This window comes from Notechis scutatus, chromosome 11 (genome assembly GCF_049901735.1).
Source record: "Notechis scutatus isolate UNSWTSFEM ecotype Mainland chromosome 11, rNotScu1.2, whole genome shotgun sequence".
NCBI lineage: Eukaryota > Metazoa > Chordata > Lepidosauria > Squamata > Elapidae > Notechis > Notechis scutatus.
The window spans coordinates 9,219,984-9,241,993 of record NC_142019.1 but is presented as its reverse complement, the minus strand read 5'-3'; the positions used below and the strand labels follow the sequence as shown (position 1 = coordinate 9,241,993).

The window sequence follows — 22,010 nt, the reverse complement described above, 5'->3', positions numbered from 1 at the left end:
TAGTGGATCAAGCCAAGCCAAATCCTCACTTATTTTGACAGATGGATCTCCTTCATCCCACCTCCCCATGCCACACAGAGGGGACACTCCTAGCTCTGGAGCCTCTGCCTTTGTTGCTTTCTACTCCCTCCCCATTTCCACAATGCCAACAGTCCAATTAGAACCGTGTCTCATGTGCTTCCATCTTTGCCGACAGTTAATTAAGATGCTGCTGCTGGCAGCTGCTGACAAATTCCAGGAACATGTGATAAAGAGAGACAGGTTTGGGGCAGGGGGGTGCACTGGCCCCTCTTTCTCCAGCATAGAAAATGAGGGTGTTGTATCCCAAGGGCACACAAATGGCTTACATCCAATTCGTTCCTTGGGTGTGAGAATATAAGCAGACACTGTGGAGAGCAGCCCCTCCTTTAGAAAGAAAGAGAGAGAGAGAGAGAGAGAGAGAGAGGGAGGGAGGGAGGGAGGGAGGGAAGGAAGGAAGGAAGGAAGGAAGGAAGGAAGGAAATAAAGAAAGAAGGAAGAAAAGAAGGAGGGAAGGAGGAAGAGAGAAAGAAAGAAAGAAAGAAAGAAAGAAAGAAAGAAAGAAAGAAAGAAAGAAAGAAAGAAAGAAAGAAAGAAAGAAAGAAAGAAAGAAAGAAAGAAAGAAAGAAAGAAAGAAAGAAAAGAAGAAGGGAGGGAGGGAGAGAGAAAGAGAGAGAGAGAGAAAGAAGGAAGGAAATAAAGAAGGAAGGAAGAAAAGAAGGGAGGGAGGAAGAGAGAGGAAAGAAAGAAAAGAAAGAAAGAAAGAAAGAAAGAAAGAAAGAAAGAAAGAAAGAAAGAAAGAAAGAAAGAAGGAGGGAGGGAGGGAGGAAGAGAGAGAGAGAGAGAAAGAAAGAAAGAGAGAGAGAGAACAAGAGAGAGAAAGAGAGATAATGAAGGAAGGAAGGAAGGAAATAAAGAAGAAGGAAGGAAGAAAAGAAGGAGGGAAGGAGGAAGAGAGAGAGAAAGAAAGAAAGAAAGAAAGAAAGAAAGAAAGAAAGAAAGAAAGAAAGAAAGAAAGAAAAGAAGAAGGGAGGGAGGGAGGAAGAGAGAGAGAAAGAAAAAGAAAGAAAGAAAGAAAGAAAGAAAGAAAGAAAGAAAGAAAGAAAGAAAGAAAGAAAGAAAGAAAGAAATGACGAAGGACCAGGAATGACATGATAGCAGTGTTTTAATATTTGAAGGGCTGCCACGAAGGAGAGGGGGACAACCTATTCTTCAAAGCACCTCGGGGCAGGACAAGAAAAAATGGATAGAAACTGATCAAAGAGAGACCTAGCCTAGAACTAAGGAGAAAGTTCCTGGAAGTGAGAACAATCAACAGCTTGCCACCAGAAGTTGTGGGTGCTCCATCACTGGAGGCTTTTAAGAAAAGACTGTCTAAAATGGTATAGGGTCTCCTGCTTGAGCAGGGGGTTGGACTAGAAGACCTCCAAGGTCCCCTCCAACTCTGATATTCAATGTTCTAAGAACCAGTCTGGGTGGAAGATAAAACATGGCAAACATTGGTCACTTTTTGTAAAAACGCCTTTACTTACAACATTTACAGATTTAGGAAAGCATAGTTGTCTGTTGCAGCCTCAAGGCCTTTAATTGATTTGGTGACACCTGGTGTCCCATTGAGTGGGCCAAGATATTCATCAGACTGTAGACAACCACCCCAAGACCTATAACAACACTTAGGTGGTTCTTCTTCCATGCAATGAGAGGGAATCTCACCTGGGAGCCCTTTGAGAGCTGGTTGACAATTTTGCAAATTCAACCACTTTGCTACTCTGGGCTGTTCACTAGATCATTTTGGAAAATGCCCCAATTTCTGTATAGATCCTATGGATGGTCTTATTTTCTGGCATTCTTTTTTTGCAAAACTCGCATTACATTCATTCCCCCTTTCTAAGTCTTGCAACATCTATGAAAGGATTGGTCTTCTCCCTTGATTGGTAGGTTGACTAAGGCTTCCCTGAGGGAAGATGTTGGCTAAAGCATCCAGCTAAAAGACTGATCAGGTTGACTCCTTAAAAAACTCTTTAAAAATTGGGGAGGTGACACTTGCCTGCCCAGAAACCACCATATTCATTCTTCCATATGGCTTGTAGTTTTATCTTTCCTAATGCTTTCCACAAATTTACCTAGAATGGGAGCTGTAATTTTTAGCTTCTTTTGCCTTCCTTCCTTATTATATTTTTTTTTTAAAAAAAACTAATCTCCAGGCCTTTAAATTAAATAAAAAACAGCCAATTTTAGGGAAAGTTATATGCTTTTGCTAAAACTTCAGCTATTTCATTTTAAGAGCTCTGTGGGGAATGCCTCACTCATTTTTTATTGGTCAATAAGCTCTAACATTTTATAGCTTATTCTATGTCATTGTTGTTTCATAACTTGTTTTGGTTTTAGCAAGATGCTTCTGAATCTGAGGATTCACCCTTCTCAACTTCATTATAATTTGTTTGCATATTTTTGTGTGTGTGAGTTCATGTTTAAAAATAATCTCTTCATTTGAATGATAATATTTTTGCCTTCTTCCATTTCCTTAATTCTGCTGTAAAAAAAAGGTGGGGGGGGGGGGAATTCCAAAGGCAGAGGTTGATCACCCTAGAAGAAAAGAAAGAGAGAAATCCCATTACTAGCTGTGGAAATATTTCTTATTGTCTATTTATAGGTCCCTTCTCCAGCTTGGGACCTGACAAATATTTTGTGTACTATAACCCAGTGTTTCTCAACCTTAGCATCTTTAAAATGTGTGGATTTCAGCTCCCAGAATCTCACAGCCAGCAATTCTCACAATCAAAGAGTGTTGTTCTTGCATTACTTTAGCAGTAAGGTCAACAAAGAGAGCATGCAAAATAATTTTTCTTGCTGCAAATTTCCGGACCTCACATGCTTCCATCAAATGCTGAGCCAAGGCAGAAGATGTCTCCTATGGGGATTTTCCAGATTGGGAAGTGGGAGCAGCCAGGAAAGTTGCAGAAGGATGGAAAACATTTGAACCCCTCTGAGCATAAGGCAGAAAACCAGAAGCCTTTGTCACTAGGGTGAGGAGTGCGGGGGAGGGGGCATAAGATTATGATAGCACATGCTGGATATTGCCATTATGAAAATCAACCAGCCACTAAAGAATATCAGGAAGGATGCCTTGTAAATAAAAAGCTTCTTTCCATTGAAAGCATATAAAACTTAGGCTGTAGGCCCAATTTTTGGCAAGTGTGTGCAAAGTATCTGTGCATTGGTTTCATTTGGGCTTTAATACCCTTGGAGAACCTGATCAGGTCTGCGTGGTACTGTAATATTTTAAAAGAAAGATAGAAAGAAGCCAGCATATAAAATTGGTCAAGTTGTCTGTCTTACCCTTTGTCTGTTGATGTCCCGGGTTAAGGGTTAATCACAGGCTTAGCATTGGAGTCATGCATGCAGTAAAGGTTGCTCTCTTCCTCGCCAGGGACCTTTAGAAGGATGACAGAATGTGGGGTGAGTCAGAATCACCTTTAAAAAAAAAATCCCTCTTCCTGCATCAATTGCTTTCACTGTCAAGATATCTGGATTACGGTGTCTGTGGCACACAGCTAGGTGGCTGAGAGGGATGGGAGTTAGAATCCAATATGCCTGGAGGGTAACGCTGGTAAGCTCCCAGCTTGCTATTTGGCAGACAACAGTGTCACCTAGTGGCAGTACATCTATCCTCATACAGTATATCAGATAGATTAGAATTAGATGGATGGATGGTGATAGATGGATAGATAGATAGATAGATAGATAGATAGATAGATAGATAGATAGATAGATAGGAGAGATTAAAGATTGATATAGATAGATGATGGATGAAATAGATAGATATAGATATAGAGGGATAGAGCAGAGAGAAATAGTGATAGAGAGAGATAATAGCTAGCTAGATATAGCTATAGAGAAATAGATAGATAGATGATAGATGATTGAGAGATGATAGATATGCGCGTGTGTTTGAGAGGGAGAGGGAGAGGGAGAGGGAGAGGGAGGGAGGGAGAGAGAGAGAGAGAGAGAATTTCTGTCTCTGCTCCCATATATCTAACTCATATATATAATATATGCTGCATTGTTTTACATCCAGAATAATATATTTCAAGGACTTTGAATATGAGTTCTGTTCCAAAAAAAACAATGAAATGCACAATTAGAGAGCTAGGTTTGGCCATATTGATCTCAAGACAGAGACCATCAATAGATGAGAAATGAAATTCGAACATTTTGGCACTAATATAGAAGAGGGAATATTCTTATGGTATGTTCCTCAGGGGCAGTGAGGATAAACTGGTTTTCAAATTATCATATCAAATCAAAAATACCGGTAGTCCTCAACCTGAATTAAGGGTCAGTTTTCAAATTTATTTATTTATTTTTATAAATTTAGACTTGATTTTATCTTTCTTCCTGTTCTGAAGGAGAGAGACAATATGATGAAGAGATGAAGCTGTTGGACTGGGATGGGAAAACCCAGATTCTAATCCACCCATGGACGCAACCTGGGGGAATTGGGGCCTGTTGTGATCTCTCAAGCCAACCTACCTCACAGGGTTGTTGCTGTGGGTGTCTGTATAGGTCACACTGAGGTATTTATATAACGATCCTGAAAATGTCATGTTCACCTTCTCCATCAGAGAAGACTTATGTTAAAAAACCTGGAAACAGTTTGCAGTTCAGAATTGCTTTACACTTAATGAAATACATATTCCTTTGCTTTCAGGTAGACTTACTTCCAGGACTATGGAATAAATCATTGGTGCTGACTCCACATTTAACTTGGATTAATTTAATTAATCCAGGTCTAATCCACTTACTTCCCAGTAGACATTATCTTCAAAGCAGTTTTCATCTGTAGGGTCACCAAAAAAGGGCAGTTTCAAAATGCCACCTTTGGGGGAAAGAAAAATCGAATGCTAAATTCTCTTATGGTGCATTTTAATTTTTTTATTTTATTTTTTATTTTTCAACTGAGAAAGCCCTCTGTACCATGGCACAAATCACAAAAGAAAAAAAAAGTATGTTGGAGAAAACAAACATCCACCAAGATACATCCAACAATTAATGAGAACCGGAAAAAATTACTCTTAAGTTTGACATCCGGCGTTTGAAAGAGCTGCATAACTGGGAATATGAAAGAAACACATCCTATAATCCCAAAAAAACTGCAGGAATTTTCCATGTCAGTCTACAGTAGTTGAGCTACTCGGAAGTTGTGGGAGTGCCATCACTTGAGACTTTCAAGAAGAGATTGGACTGCCATTTGTCAGAAATGGTGTAGGGTCTCCCACTTGGGCGGGGGGTTGGACTAGATGACCTCCAAGGTCCCTTCCAACTCTGATTTCCTGTTATCTCTTATTATCTATTATCTGTTAGCTCAGAGGGAAGATGATTTTACTTTTCTAATTTTTTTTTCAACCGAAGCTTAACAAGCCAGAAGATGGCAGTAGGGAAACATCAGAGATGTAGGCGCTGGGTTGAGTCATAGAAAATTAGAGATAATGACTAAGCAGAGATTTCAAAACAGCTGTTCTGCATCTGCATGAGGATTTTTCAGTTAGAACATAGAACAATAGGGTTGGGAGGGAACTTGGAGGACACTACACCATTCTAGATAAATGACTATTCAACCTTTTCTTGAAGACCTCCAGTGCAGAGGTGGGTATTCAGCAGGTTCTGACCAGTTCTGGAGAGCCAGTAGCGGAAATTTTGAGTAGTTCAAAGAACTGGCAAATCCCACCTCTGACTGGAGATTTTACAGTATCTTTCCCCTGCCACGCCCACCAAGCCACACCCACAGAACCGGTAGTGAAAATATTTGAATCCCACCACTGCTCCAGTGATTGAATGCCCACAACTTCTGGAGGCAAGCCATTCCACTGATTAATTGTTCTCACTGTCAGGAAAATTATCCTTAGTTCTAGGTTGGGACCTCTCTTTGGTTAATTTTCATCTAATTTAAATCTTGGCTTTGCCTCGAATTATACGTGATGCAGAGAAAGACGATCATCCATGCTCACCTTCAAGCAGGAGAGAATATACAAAAAAAAAAGAGGCTAACTTCAGAATACAGAATATGATTTGGAAGGGACCTTGGAGGTCTTCTTGTCCAACCCCCTGCTTGAGCAGGCGATCCTGTACCATTCCAGACGTTGACCAATCTCTTCTTGAAAACCTCCAGTGTTAGAACACTGCAAGGCATTCCACTGGTTAATTGTTCTAACTGTCAAGAAATTTCTCCTTAGTTCTAGGTTAAGGTAAAGGTCCCCTTTGCACATACATGCTAGTCGTTTCCAACTCTAGGGGGTGGTGCTCATCTCCGTTACAAAGCTGAAGAGCCAGCCCTTTCCGAAGACATCTCCGTGGTCATGTGGCCGGCACGATTAAACGCCGAAGGTGCACAGAACGCTGTTCCCTTCCCACCAAAGTGGTCCCTGTTTTTCTACTTGCATTTTTACCTGCTTTCGAACTGCTAGGTTGGCAGAAGCTGGGACAAGTACCGGGAACTCATTCCATTACACAGCACTAGGGATTCGAACTGCCGACCTTTCTGATCGACAAGCTCAGCGTCTTAGCCAAGAAATCTAGGTTAGATTTCTCATTAAGGATCCTCCACTTACCTACAATAGATCCTCCTACAAAAGCCATAGCTAGTGATACTGCAATGCCAGCTGCTTGGAATCCCCCTTGGATACTAGGCGTTCGATCTCGGTATTCTCCGGCGAAGTCAAACATGTTGATGAGCCTGTGAAAATGAAGTGAAGCGGAAAAGAGGGGAAGGTGAGGATTTCCCTCCATATCAAGGACAATTGTAGTCTTTTTGGTTGAGATCATGAATAAGGGATGCAGTGGCTCAGTGGCCAAGACGCTGAGCTTGTGGCCAACTGGGTAGGCATGGCCAACTTGATGCCACTCCCCCAACTGCTGGTATGTTTTCTCTTTGCACTGGGTAGACCATGTCAAAGCCATGCAAACCAGCCACTTACATTTTCCAGGACAGCCCCACAGGCCAGATCTGACCACATTGTAGACTGGATACAGCCCGTGGACCTTGTGTTTGACACCCTTCCCAACATAGATGGCCTAAAGCACCTCACCCTTTCTTTCCATAGACTGTTTCTGTAGCAGCGGCAGCAGTGACAGCTCCCACGATGCCTCCAATTAAACCTGGCATTCCATGAAGGTTGTGGATGCCACAAGTATCTTGGATATGTAGCTTGGTATCTAGGAAAGGCTAGAAGGAAGGAAGGAAGGAAGGAAGGAAGGAAGGAAGGAAGGAAGGAAGGAAGGAAGGAAGGAAGGAAGGAAGGAAGGAAGGAAGGAAGGAAGGAAAGAAAGGACAAAACGTGAGCTCTACAAAGAGGAACCTACCACAACAATGTAATGTAATATAAAAAAGTAACATTTCCACTTTTTCACCATTTGATCCTGCCATCAAGGCTCGAGAAAGCTTTGGTGCATTCAGAAATGCTCTTACTGTGATGTAGACATATCCGATGGTCGTCACAATGCCACAGATGAAGCCTACAATGAGGGCACCATATGGGGTGAGCATCATTTCAGCAGAAGTTCCCACAGCCACACCTCCAGCCAGGGTGGCATTTTGGATATGGACCTGCGAAGACACAGTACTTTTAATTCCTGATTAAAAGTCTATATTATTATTATTTTTTGCTCAAGGGCCATTTTCACCTCTAACAGTCATTCTTTGATACAGTGTAATAGTCCTTTAAAGTGCAGTCTTACTATGATTAGTACAATGCGTTTTCTGACCTACTGTAGAGGAGGAAGGAGGAAGGGAGGGAGAAAGAGAGAGAGAGAGAAGAGAGGAAGGAAGGAAGAGAGAGAGGAAGGAAGGAAGGAAGGAAGGAAAGAAAGAAAGAAAGAAAGAAAGAAAGAAAGAAAGAAAGAAAGAAAAAGAAAGAAAGAAAGAAAGAAAGAAAGAAAGAAAGAAAGAAAGAAAGAAAGAAAGAAAGAAAGAAAGAAAGAAAGAAAGAAAGAAGAGAGAGAGAAAGGAAGGAAGGAAGAGAAGGAAAGAAAGAAAGGAAGAGAGAGAGAGAAAAGGAAGGAAAAGAAAAAAGAAAAAGAAAGGAAGGAGAAGAAGGAAGGAAGGAAGAGAGAAAGAAAGGAAGAAAGGAAAAGAAAGAAAGAAAGGAAGAAAGAAGAAAGAAAGAAAACACCGCCCCCCCCCTTTGGTGGGGGTTCCATGAAACTTAGTACAAGGTAATAGAAAGCCACGACACCATTTTTAATGATTGATTGATTGATTGGCAGGCAAGCAGGTAGGCAAGTAGACACATAAGCAGCCCTACACCCATAAACACACACCTGTAATAGAGGGTTCCATGAAACTTTGCAAAAGATAAGAGAAAGGCATGACATCTTGCCTGACTTTACTCACCATGCTCAACCTTCCCTTCTTTTGCAAGAGGCTAGAGAAGGCCACAGAAGTGAGGACACAAGCAGCAAGTGAACAATAGGTGTTGATGGCCGCTCGGTGCTGTGCATCTCCATGATTGGAAATGGCTGAGTTAAAGCTGGGCCAGTACATCCACAGAAATAAGGTTCCTGCAATGGTAGTTAAGAACTGGCTTTTTTATAAGGACAGACCAAAAATTGCAGGCAGCTCACTCTTCTGGATAAAGCATGAGGGATGAATGTAAGCCCCCTGAAAAGCTCTCTAGCCGAACTAAAGACAGGGCAGGAAAAATAACTTACTAATCAGTCAGTAATATTGATCTGCATAACAGCATATTTACCCGAATTCTTGTACAGAAATACTTCTATGCATATCAGGATGCATTTTAAAAACATCCAAAACAAGGTTGAGATAGCAGAACCAGGAAACCAAGCTCCCTAATTTAATGAGGTTTGCTGATCAGTAAATGGGTAGTTTAGAAAGAGCTCATCAAGAAACTCTACATTCCCTTCAATGTGATCATAAGGATCAAAAGAGATTTCAAGATTTCCAAAACAATGACATGCCAAGCGTATCTTTTCCTGCTTTCCGAGATGTGATGAGCATGCAGCTTCGTGCCTGATGGATTAAAGGCTCAAAGTCCACAATACCTTCACAATATTTTCCGCTTTAAGTACTTCACTTGGGCTACATTGAACAGAAATAAAAATAGAGAAAACACCTCTTCATCAGTAGCCTGAGCCTCTTTTTCACTATTCCTAACCTCTTGTCTCAGAAAGCAAAGTATCTCCAGTCTAACAGGGAGAGGAACCACAACTCACCAATCATGGCAAAAAGATCTGAATGGTAAACAGATTCCTGCTTGTCTTTGGTCTGGTCAAGGTTGGGCCGGTACAAAATAGAGGTCACAGTTAGGCCAAAGTAAGCACCGAATGTATGAATAGTCATGGATCCTCCAGCATCTTTCACCTGCAGTAATCAATATAAAAGAGGTTGAAGCCTACCCAGAAGTAGTTGGTTTATTCTATAGAGAATCAGTATATCACAAATGAGACTTGAACCCAGTTGCTTAACAATTTAAACAGAACATTTGTGCCTTTGGGCACCTGAAAATTCTATTTCTGGATGTCCCAAAAGGTGCTTTCCAAAGGGCAACTGGACTTTTTTTTTTGGGGGGGGGGGGGTTCCCCTTGAAAATGTTTTGTGTCTCATGCAAGAAGCTTCTTCAATTAAGTTCAGAACTGAAGAAACTTCTTGGATGAGAAGCAAAATGTTTTCAAGGGAAAAAAACTCAAGAAAGCCCTGTTAGCTTTTGAAAAGCACCTTTGGGACAGCCATGACTTAGATGATTGAGAATCTTCATAGACGTGGACTTCTGGATCTTCAGCCCAACGATATCTCTAATTTAACTTTCCTTTATCTGTACTCAGGAAATGTGTTGGACTACAACTCCCTTCACTGCTACCCATATTGAGAATGTAAGAAACTGGAGTCTTGAGGAAGAAGAAGTAGCAGACTTTTCATGTTGCTTAGTTACACAACCCATAGTGTGGACTAGGGTACTATCATAACTTCTGTTGGCCTTCCTCCCTTCTCTCTTCCTTTTACTTTGCTAAGAGATCTTTGAAATTGTAAGCCAGCTGTCAAGGACTATCTTATCTGAAAGATACCCTGGGAGTCTTTCGGGCTGAACAATGAGATAAACAAAATATTTCAAAAAATACAGAAAGGAAACATTGAAAAAAGATACATGCAATTTCTTCTCCCAAGAATGGAGTTGTAACTACTTTGCCCTTCAGAGGACACAACCCTTATCTCTGGTTTTACAAGGGGTGGAAGAATAATTTTGGATATTGTATTTATTCAATCTTCTTGTCCCTTCAGCCTGAATGAGAGTAGAAGATGAACTGTACACATTTAGCAAATTAAATGCTCCTTTGTTTGCAAGAAGAACATGTTGAGCTGAAGTCAATGAGGTCTCCCTGCATTCCACAAGCTGGTTTTATTATTTTAAATCTGCTTTCCCATTCAGACCCTCAAGCCACAATCTCATTCAGCCCCCTTATCTGATGGTTAATCTGTTCCTCTCAGGGGCTTTTATGTACGTTCAATCAAAGTGGGCCCTACTTGTGCAACCACATTCCAAGCCCATAAGAGTTGTGCCCTGCACCTTGTGGGCCATGGATAAGAAGCCAACAATGGGCTCTGCTCCCTCCCTAACTTGGCTCTCCTCTCATCCACATAGTGGATATGAAGGGGCACTGTAATATAATGGTCTACCTTGACCAGTAACATGTTATCACCTCTGGGCATTAAGCAAGATACAGTCACTTATTATTTAGGGATAATAAAATACAAGAATAATACAATCAAAACACATCCAAGTGAAAGAACACAACACAAAAAGGACTGCAGGAATGAAATGTGAAGCATAGCAAATAAAATGACAGCTCTTGATGTTTTAGAAGCCTGAAAGAGCAGTCTTCATCCAAGACTGTAACATGGTAGAAACCAAGCAAGCATCTCTTAGCAGAAGAGCTATCACCAAGAAAGTCCTGTTTCTTTTTGCCACCCTTCTTAAAGCTGAAGAAAATCTGAAATCTTAGCAAATATTTTTCTGGTGCATGTATAGTTGTGAGTTTCTTATTGGATATCTAGGAGGTTCTGCAGGTAGTTTGAGCAAATGTTGCTAAATCAATTTCCCCAACCTGGAGACTTCTAGATGCATTTGGACTGCAAAATTCCCACCTGCTTTCTAAGTTATGCTGGTGGGAAATTCTGGAAATTGTTATGCAATGTATCTTAGAGAGCACTTACTTGGGGAAAGATGTATTATAACATGGGTGTAAAAAATGTAGCTAGTAAGCCACACTGACAGGCTCCATTTTTGTAGTCACCAAGGACCATGAGCAGACAGACTAATATTGAAATTGGAATTAGAGGTTATTTAGAAAGCATTTAAAAAACAGGAAGCAGTCCTATAGGAATTGAAGGCATCTATTTTGCTCCTTAGAAATTATGAATTTATTTTCCCCATTAAACCATGGTGTGATCTACTTTTGGAACATATTTCATGTGTGATGTTAGGATTTTCTCTCTCAATTGTAAGAATATACCTCCAAGGGCAGAAAACTTCTGTCAAAGTTTTATCCCTTAGAAAAACTATGTCATGAATTCATTACAAAAGATTTCAAGTAACTGCATGCATCTAATGCAAGACATGCCAAAATTCAAGTTCAAATTTCTGAGCCTCTTCCTCCTGTCAGTGTGTTATAATGAGCTAGAAGATGATCTCTGGTGCGGGAGGATTGACCCATCTCTTGTTCCCAAAATAGACTAGTATCAGGATGCTTGCTTAAAGAAGTGTCTCTCATGCCCAGCCCTGCAAAGCTTAGAGTAGGCTTTGAGCTGAAGGAAGTTTGTGTCAGGTCCCAAGAACCAAGAACAATAGATGGAGTTACTTCCTTTATTGTTCTTCATCTCTAGACCTATAAGTGAGAATCACTAGGGAGGAGCTGCTTTAAACCTCTTCCTTCTGATCAAACTTTCCAAACTTCATTAGCTCTTTGCTTTCTGGAATGTAGCCCCTCCCTCATGGGAATCCAGATTACATTCCACTACAGTAAGACATACCCTTAAGCTTAAACCATTGTCCTCTTTGTCTTGTGTCTGCACAGAGTTATTCAGGATGGTAAGTGATAACCAAATACACAAAGCAACTTTGTCATAAAAACTGAAATTAAGACAGGGGAGCATCTCTGAATGTTTGAAACCAAGGTGAAGAGCCTTACATGGAGCAGATCAAGCAGGATATATTCATTGATGGAGAAGAGGGTCACTTGAAACAGTGTCATAATGAGCAGCTGGACGGGGCTGACTTTGCCCAAAATGGCACCAAAGGCGATACAAACAGAACCCACGCAGAAATCTGCATTAATCAGGCTGAGAGGAGAAGGAAGAGATGGGGAAGTCAGAGAAGTCTACTGAAGCAACACAACAATGAGCATCTTGGAATTGTAGTTGATCACATGAGCCAGCAGTGAGACATAGCTACAAAAATGACACATGAAGTTTGATTATGTGCCTTTGGAGTCATGGTTGACCCTTGGGGGTGACAGGGGTAGATTTTGTCCACTATGACCTGTCCCTAACATAGACTTTTAGGTCATTCAATTAGGTTGCTCCAAGAAAAGGTGAATTTCTAAATCACGGAAAGTCACAATTCTATTCTATTTTTTTTTGCTGGAAAGTATTCAGGCAAATTGGGAAAGGGCAATGAGGATTGAAGAAATTGATTTGTTTAGCTTTGAAGTGACTGACAAAGATTCTAATGGAACTCTTCCTATTTATCACCCAGGGTAACCCAGAAGCTTTGACCTGATAGACATTTTTCATCATCCTATGTGCAAAATTTACAATAGTGGTCTTAGCTTGAAATAGGGTAGGGCAACATGAGCTTTCAGGCCCCAATATCCCTTAAGGTATATCCCTTAGTGCCTAGCACTTTCTTTGTCTCTTTGACCATTTTCTGTTTTTTAAAAACTGCAAACAGCAATCTTGCATGCTGTAAAGTAAATCACCAGCCTCCAGTATCTCATCTGTTGGCAGGAGACACCTCTGGACTTACAAAGTCCTCTAGAATGTCCCCTAGAGAACATCCTGAAAGACTAGCTCACTATTAATAACATAAGAGCCTCCGTGGCGCAGTGGTTAGAATGCAGTACTACAGGCTACTTCTACTGGCTGTTAGCTGCCTGCAATTTGGCAGTTCGAATCTCACCAGACTCAAGGTTGATTCAGCCTTCCATCCTTCCAAGGTGGGGAAAACGAGGACCCAGATTGTTGGGGGCAATACGCTAAATCTGTAAACCACTTAGAGAGGGCTGTAAAGCACTGCGAAATGATATGTAAGTCTAAGTGCTATTGCTATATACATCATAGCAGCCATTTTGTCAGCACACTCAGTATATTCACTCCAAATTCCACATGTGCCTTTGGTCCTAAATTCCAAATGTGCCTCAGAGTAAATGGAGTGTCTCAGACGATGCTTCCACATTCTCTCTAAAATGCTGTTTTTGGATGTTCTGGACATTTATTTTGGACTCCATAAATAATAACAGAATCCATCTTATCTCTCACCTAGTGCATATCTTTGCATTCCTAAGCCACAAATTTAATCTATCTTCATTATAGTTTCATGCTCGACTTGTCTCCTGCTACACCGAAATGCTTTCTTTCCATGTCCAAGCATGCCAACTTACCTTTCCACTCCAATGAGTATCTTCCCATGCTCAAAGGTATGGAGCCAGCCCTGCATCAGAAGAGCCCACTGGATCCCAAAGGCAGCGAGGAGAAAGTTGAAGCCAACAGCTCCAAAGCCATAGCGTTGAAGAAAGGTCATGAGGAATCCAAAACCCACAAAAATCATCACATGGACATCTTGGAAAGCTGCAATAAAGAAAGATGCTTCATTACATGGACTCTCACTCTCCTTCCATCCTTAACTGCATGCCTAGCAACCACCTCACTCAATACTGACTACTAGTGTATACATGACTGTTCCTCACCTATGGTTTACAATAGTGGTCCCCAACCTTTTGGAGACCAGGAACTGGTTCCCTGGAGAGAGGTTTTTCCATGGACCAGAGGGAGCATGGTTTTGCATACTGCCTGCATTCCATGGATAGGACTTCCCTTGTTTGCATGGCTCAGTTTCTGGGATGCCATGGACTGGTGCCACACCATGAACCAGGGGTTGAGGACAATATTTCTCAACCTTGGCAATTTTATGTCCGGACTTCAACTCCCAGAATTCTCCAGCCAATGTACTGACTGGAGAATTGCGGGAGTTGAAGTCCACACATCTTAAAGATGTCAAGGTTGAGAAACTCTGGTCTACAATGAAAGATTCTGAAAAACACTGCTTGAATGGAAAGTGAAGTCTTTTCTCTTATTTCTGAAAACTCATTCAGAAAACTCTTATTTCTGAAAATTCATTCTGAATTAATAGGCAATGCTGGTAGATATCATCACTAGAATAAATTGGACAGTCAACTTTTGACAAGCCAGGATTCTTCAAAGGGTAATACTAGTTGCACGTAGGAGATCTGAGTCCAGTTTCTGATCATTTAATGGTTGATCTTTGAACTGTCTTTCATTTCTCTTTCTTTCATTCAATATACCACACAGGATTGCTGTAAAGAGGGCATGCATTATCAATTCCAAATAAGTTGCCTTGAATTAAGGAGGAAGGTAGAAGTTATGTTCTCACAATAGGTTTAACCAGGCTAAGTACAGTTCTCTAGCAGAGTTATTAACACAACATAATGAGCCATGGTGGCACAGTAGTTAGAGTGCAGTACTGCAGGCTACTTCTGCTGACTGCTGACTGCCTGCAATTTGGCAGTTCAAATTCACCAGGTTGACAGACTTCTATCCTTCCAAGGTGGATAAAATGAGGGCCAGATTACTGACTCTGTATAATAGGCTGACTCTGTACACTGATTAGAGAGGGGCTGTAAAGCAGTATATAAGTCTAAGTGCTATTGTCATAATAAAACCAAGTTAATGTTAACTTTACTTATTATTTTTGTGGCTTAGCTGGTTGTGCGAATTCAGCCACTTTGATTAGTTTATGATTTAATGCATTGTGGCATCCCACAAAAAGTGTGAATTTGGTATCCGGGAGTAAATTTATTGCATTAACAAAATCAATATTGGCCTAACCTCTAATGAAAAAAAAAATGCTGTTGCCAACATTTTTGGGTCAAAAGCTTCAAAATCTAATCTCCTAGAATTTTCTCTATCTGCGTGATAAAGAGCAACTTTCATCCTATACCCTAGGCAAGTGGGGTGGAGAGATATTTTGTCTGCCGAACAAACAACTTTGTAGATCTTTAACCAACTTTGCTGCTCATCATATCCTCAAGATAGGAATCTGCTCTAGTGCTGTAAAATGAAACTTGGCAATTATTGGTAGTCCAGGAGATGCCCAAAGCAAGGCAGCAAATTGAAGATGGGTGTTGTGTTTCTTCCATCACTAGCTTAGGAATCTGCCTTTTCTCCCACCAACTCATGCAACCAGAAAAATACATGCATTGCCCCATTCCCCACTGATAGTTTTGAGAAGTATTTTAACTGCAGGAGGTAAAAACCCACCCTTTGCAACAGGTTTCATTAAAATAACAGGATGGAATTAGTTTTGTGTCTCCAGTTTATTCTATTCTGGCTTTATTTTATTTTTTTAACTATTCACAGATATTTTTTCACAATCAAAAAGAACATTTGGGAGAATACTGCACTCTAACCATTGTGCTACCATGGCTCTGTACTATTTTCTTTTTGAAGGTTGGCAGCTTCCATGGCACCCTACATTTCAATTTTATCCACACAAAAGATGATGCAAGGTAATTGCTCCTGTGAAACTTTTTTTAAGACCAGGAAGGAGAGGTGACCAGAAGTATTGCACAACATAGAAAACACCTCATGTGTCAGTCACCCTTTCAAGACTGACAAGGAGCAAAAGAAATCCCATTACTTTATTCACCTTTCAACAAAGGTCTTGCGCCACTATTTGCTGAAATGCAACATGATGCCAGAAATCCTTCTTTATTCACTCAGAGTTAAAAACAAAGCCATAACTTGTATTCAAACTAAAAAAAATCAAATTATTGGGTATCAAAAAAACTTTGGAAACTAAGATGTAAATTTCTCTGAGATTGACTACTGAACTAGATGCGAATCTAGTTCATGCCAACCAAACAACAAACTCTTAAATGATTCTCAAATACACAAGACAAGAAGCAATGGATGGAAACTAATCAAGCAGAGAACCAAACTAGAGCTAAGAAGAAATTTCCTTCCTTCTTTCCTACCTTATCTTCCTACCTACTACCTATCTATCTACTATAGGTAGAAGAGGAAGAATGGCCTATTTGGGTAGGTAGTCCTTTCTTCCTTCTTTCTTCCTTCCTTCTTCCTTCCTTCCTTCCTTCCTTCCTTCCTTCCTTCCTTCCTTCCTTCCTTCCTTCCTTCCTTCCTTCCTTCCTTCTTTCCTTCCTCTCATCTTACTTTCCTATCTACCACCTACCTACCATAGGTAGAAGAAGAAGAATGATCTATTTGGATAAATAGTCCTTCCTTCCTACTACCTACCTATCTACCATAGGTAGAAGAGGAAAAATGACTTATAGTTCTTCCTCCCTCCCTCCCTCCCTCCCTCCCTCCCTCCCTTCCTTCCTGAAAGATCCTACTGAACTCAAAAGCTTTCATGGAATTCTGTGTCCTCTAATTTGGCACAGTAAATACATCTTCTTAATCCAGAAGTTGATATCTATATGTGGACTCATGAAGAAAGAAGAGGATTTAGACTGAAGCTCCATTGCTGCTCTCTGAAAGAAGTTTAATGATTAAACCCTTGTTTAGTTTAATCCAGGATGATGATGATGAGTGTGAGCCTGGGCAGCTTAATGCTCTCCAGGGACTAATGGTACTAGCCGATTCTGATCAAAACCTCATGCTTAATGAAGTGAGGTGTTCTGTTTATGAAATCTAAGTGGAAAACAGGCCATTTCCTCTAAGTGCTTTAAGACTGCAACTTGGTTAATAACCAAGAACCAGATTTCCTGAAGACTGTGAAATGGAAACAACTCCTAACATAGCATTTTGTGCATAAAGCGTTTTGTGTCAATACTACCCACAACGAAGGAAAAACCCTGCTGACTTCAGATTCCACAATTCCCAGACAGCAGGACATTGAAGCAAAGATTGCTGTACATTTGATAGATGTATGTTTGAAATTCATTACCAGGAATGCTAATTATTCCATAAATCAATTTTGAGCAATATCAGTAATTGAAGGAGTAACCAAATAACATAATAACAGAGTTGGAAGGGACCTTGGAGGTCTTCTAGTCCAACCCTATGCTCAAGCAGGACACCCTTTACCACTTCAGAAGCATGGCTGTCCAATCTTTTCTTAAAAACCTCCAGTGATGGAGCAGCCACAACTTCTGAAGGCAAGTCGTTCTACTGATTAATTGTTTTTATTATCAGTCTCCTGCTTCTAGTTGAGATATCTTCCCAAGGGTGAGAGAGAAGGACTGACTCAACACCACCCAGCTGGCTTTGTGCCTAAGGCAGAACTAGAACTCACAGTCTCCCAGTTTCCAACTTGGTGCCTTAACCATTACAGAGTACAAATAGTCCTCAATGTACAACCACAATTGAGTCCCAAATTTATATTGTTAAGTGAGGCATTTGTTCAGTGAGTTTCATTCTTTTCTTGCCATATGAATCACTGCAATTGTTAAATTAACAACACGGTTGTTAATTGAATCGAGTTTCCCCATTGACCTTGCTTGTCAGAAGGTCACAAAAGGGGATCCCATGACTCTGGGACACAACAACCATCATAAAAGTGAACCACTTGTCAAGCAGTCAAATGTAAATCACAAGACCAGGGGGATGCTGCAGAGGTCATAAGTGCAAAAACTGGTCATCAGTCACTTTTTTCAGTGCCATTGTAACTTTGAACGGTCCTGTCCTGGGTCTCTCTAACCTATTTCCTCACCCCCATTTGTGCCTGCAAAGTACAATCCTTGACTACCTCTGCAATATGGTGAGTTCGATATTCTCCTTAAAAAATCCAGTGATCTGCTAGGGAAATCCCATCTGGCTTCTAGTTCCAAACCCCTGCCAAAAAGTTCACCCTTCTCGATTGACTTAATGTCCAGAAGCATTCTCTGCTCAGAGCATGAATTTTCTAAACCCTTTCAGCTTGCGAAACCCAAGTGATACTTCCCTAGCTGAGTAGCAGTGGCAATGTCTTTCCACACAGTTCTGCACCATGGTCAAATTTTGCTCATCCAAACCATGCATCCTTCAAGAAAACTGCAAGAGTTTTAAGTACTTACAATGAGAATTGTTACATATGGGAAAAAGACAAGGCTCAGATGTAAAGGGAAATCATTTATACTGCATCCAGTTTTGATCACCACAATGTAAAAAAGATGTTGAGGCTCTAGAAAGAGTGCAGAGAAGAGCAACAAAGATGATTAGGGGGCTGAAAACATATGAAGAACGGTTGCAGGAACTGGGTTTGTCTAGTTTGATGAAAAGAAGGACTAGGGTTGACATGATAGCAGCAGTGTTCCAATATCTCAAGGGCTGCCCCAAAGAAGAGGGAGTCAAGCTATTCTCCAAAGCACCTGAAGGCAGGACAAGAAACAATGGGTGGAAACTAATCAAGGAGAGAAGCAACTCAGAACTAAAGAGAAATTTCCTGACAGTTAGAACAATTAATCAGTGGAACAACTTGCGTCCAGAGGTTGTGAATGCTCCAACACAAACAACAGTTTTAAACAATAGTTTTTAAGAGATTGGATAACCATTTGTCTGAAATGGTATAGGATTTCCTACCTAAGCAGGGGGTTGGACTAGAATACCTCCAAGGTCCCTTCCAACTCTGTTATTCTATTCTATTTCTCCAGATTCGGGGCCTTTTCCCATATGCAGATAAACCTAGTACAAGCATGACTTGGAAATCTGTTTTTTCTGCCATGTCCCCATGATGTTATCTTTCATCTTATCCATGGTCCATGAATGTGACACAGCGCAGGCCACGCTTAGCTGAATCGGGAGAATTTTAACCTTTTTTCTGACACTGTCAAGGACATTCTTAAGGTGTTTAAAATTGTTTAAGCTTTGTCACCCATTATTCGCAGGGAAGTCAAAAGTCTGGCAGTGGCTCAAAAGAGAAGTAATAGAAGCAAAATAGGGATCCCAAAAGTGCTTCTTCAAAAAGCAACTGGATTTTCTTGGTGTTTTTTTCCCCTGGAAAACATTTTCCTTCTTATCCAAGAAGGTTCTTCAGTTCTCAGTTCTTCAGTTCTCAGAACTGGCAGACTAGAATTCAAAGTCTCCAAGTTTCCAGATTGGTGATTTAACCATTACAGAATACTGGCCCTTTCTTCCTATTTTGGGCCCTCCAACTTCAGAAGAAGCTTCTTGGATGAAAAGGAAAAAAAAACCAAATAAATCCAGTTGCCATTTGGAAAACCACTTTTGGGACAACCATGACCAGGATGATGGAGAATCTCCATAGATATGATAGGGAGTGATAGTGGGAATAACCCATGTCATGCCAGTATAGCTTTGTGTTGAAATGGAAAAGCAGAAAGCATTCCAGCTTACCAGAAAGAAAAGGACCAATGGACCAACTTAAAAAAACAAAACAAATTGAATTGCTAGAATGTAAGATAGCTAAACAAGGTTCATATACGTAATTACCTGGAATTCTAATACAGGCAATAGCAATAGCATTTAGACTTTACTTTAGACAGTACTTTACAACCCTCTCTAAGCAGTGTACTAAGTCATCAATCTCGGTCCTCATTTTACCCACCTCAGAAGGATAGAAGGCCAAGTCAACCTCCAAATAGTTTCTCTGCACTCCATAAACATTTGATGTGATTTATTGTCTCTTCAGAAAAGATGCCTTTTGTTCTTTCCCCTATTTCAATGTTTCTCAACCTCAGCAATTTTAACCTATGTGGAGTTCAACTCCAGAATTCCCAAGACAATATAAAATGGCTGAGATTGGGAAACACTGTCCAATTTCCAAGCTAAGCCCCAATTGAAGTTGAATCGCAGAGGTTATTTTATTATAAAAATCAGTTAAATCATCAATTAAGAGTCCTGTTCCAGGTGAAGATTCCTTTGAGAAAGGCTGTATTTCAGTTGTGATTGGAACATCTTGATTCACTTTTCTATTATTCTCTCCAGACTAACCCTACCTAAGCACAGAAGGAATTTTTCAGATCAGGACTTTAAGGGCTGGCATTCAGAACCTCACCCAGTAAATGAGGGAGAAACACCAAGCAAAGGGTTATCTCCTACAGATCATGAAGAAATACATATTGCATACATACATAAAACAGGAGGAAATTGCATTAGATATTTGAAGTAGATGAAACAATCCAAACTGTAAGTGAAACAATCCACATTTTTATTTCTAGTGGAAATAGAATACTTCTAAGGGTGATAGATTTCTTCCCACTTAGAGGCATCTCCCAAACTTTCAAAATTGCCACTTTTAACATGGCAGGAGAGAGAAAACTATTTCTTTTAAAGATGAATGGAAATAAATGTTATTCATTATATCTGATCTGGCTTCAATGCACAGGCAAGCAAAGTGAAATCAGATTAGAGTCTTTGTTGTGGTTGCAGCCCATACATTTTGGAGCATGATCCTGGGATGCCCAGGAAAAGTTGTGCAGCCCAAACAAACAAAGTTTCTTTAAAGTCCACGGCTGATTATATAAAACCAGTAAACCCAGACACAGGCTGACTATGCCACTACATGTTATGGCATTAATCTGGAGCTCTGTGTAGCCTTGTGGTTTTCAAGTATGGCTTTCTGCCATTCAGAATTCTGCAGAGGAAAAGTGCAACACAAAAGGCATGCCAAAGAAACCCAAGGCTGGCTTGTTGCCTGGTATAGCTATACTCACAGGGGTACCTGAAGTAGAATTCATTCTCAATATCAGAGACGTTCCTTTGTTGTTTTTCCTTCTCCCAATCAGCCACATCTGCCTCCGGGTTGAAGCGCACGAAAATCCCAAAAAGGATGATCATGGCCACCTCCCAGAGGAGGCAAACCATAGGTAAGCGCCAGCGCATATCGGTGTTCCTAGCCATCGTGCTCAGGCACACCATGAGTTCAACTTCTTTGCCCCTTTGTTCAGTGAAGGTGGCAGGACAGAGAAGTCACAGGAGCTTGGAAAGGAGCTCCACAAACAGTCCAACCTGTTCATTCATTTTTATTTAATCTGGGGAGAAGTGGGTGTGGCTCTGAGGCTGCCAGTCATCCCAGCAACCCAGGGAGGGCATCTGTCTCTCCACTCTCTCGTACTAGTCCAAAGAGAAGAAGCCAGGCGAGTGTCCTGGCTTTTCTTAAGAATGTATTCCACACACCAGCATGACATCACAGATGAATGGATTCTGTTTCCAGCATGACAAGCCTTTCTCTGCTGTGTCACATTCCAAGTGAAAGTGGAGGAAGATAAGCCAAGGAAGTATCTAAGAAAGACAAGGCAAGCCATTTGGGGATGATCCTGGGGCAGATGTATGGGAATCGATGGGGCTGACCTCAAATACCTTTGCAGAGAAAGGATGCAGGTTGCAATCCTGTTCCTTTGACTTCTCTATTTCATCCCTCAGCTCCTTGCATCCATATAAGCAGGAGCCAAAGCAAGGAAGTTGCTCTACCACTCTCCTTAATATCTGGAATCCACAGGCTGCTGTCTGCTACAGCAAATCATCTTATTTTTAAGATTTCTGTCTTTGTGTGTGCATGATTTAGAGTTGTTTGTTTGATCTTGGGATATGCTGGGCTATGATTCTCATCATCCCCACCCAGTGCATTTGAAGTGAATGAATGAGTAAGTGAGACCCCCAGACCCCCAGTGAAACTGCAATTATATATTCTGTAGAAAGCAGTTGTCTCCAGCCTGACAACTTCTGGTGTCTTGATTTACTTTCCTCCAGATATTGACCAGGGACCATGAGGTTATTGTCCTACCAT

The 22,010-nt window shown here is 40.8% G+C and overlaps 1 protein-coding gene across 1 annotated transcript; it reads right to left on the bottom strand.

Annotated features, from left to right (window-relative positions):
* Positions 1 to 1,530: 1,530 nt before the first annotated feature.
* On the bottom strand, positions 1,531 to 21,349 carry RHCG (Rh family C glycoprotein). Its single transcript, XM_087972751.1, has 11 exons — positions 20,938 to 21,349; positions 13,687 to 13,873; positions 12,217 to 12,367; positions 9,247 to 9,394; positions 8,408 to 8,574; positions 7,484 to 7,621; positions 7,104 to 7,240; positions 6,627 to 6,751; positions 4,824 to 4,897; positions 3,358 to 3,452; positions 1,531 to 2,604 (listed from the first exon to the last, which is right to left on the bottom strand). Exons 1-10 carry the CDS (start codon positions 21,140 to 21,142, stop codon positions 3,381 to 3,383), a joined length of 1,404 nt encoding a protein of 467 aa, XP_087828877.1. The 5' UTR covers positions 21,143 to 21,349; the 3' UTR covers positions 1,531 to 2,604; positions 3,358 to 3,380.
* Between the last annotated feature and the right edge of the window lie 661 nt (positions 21,350 to 22,010).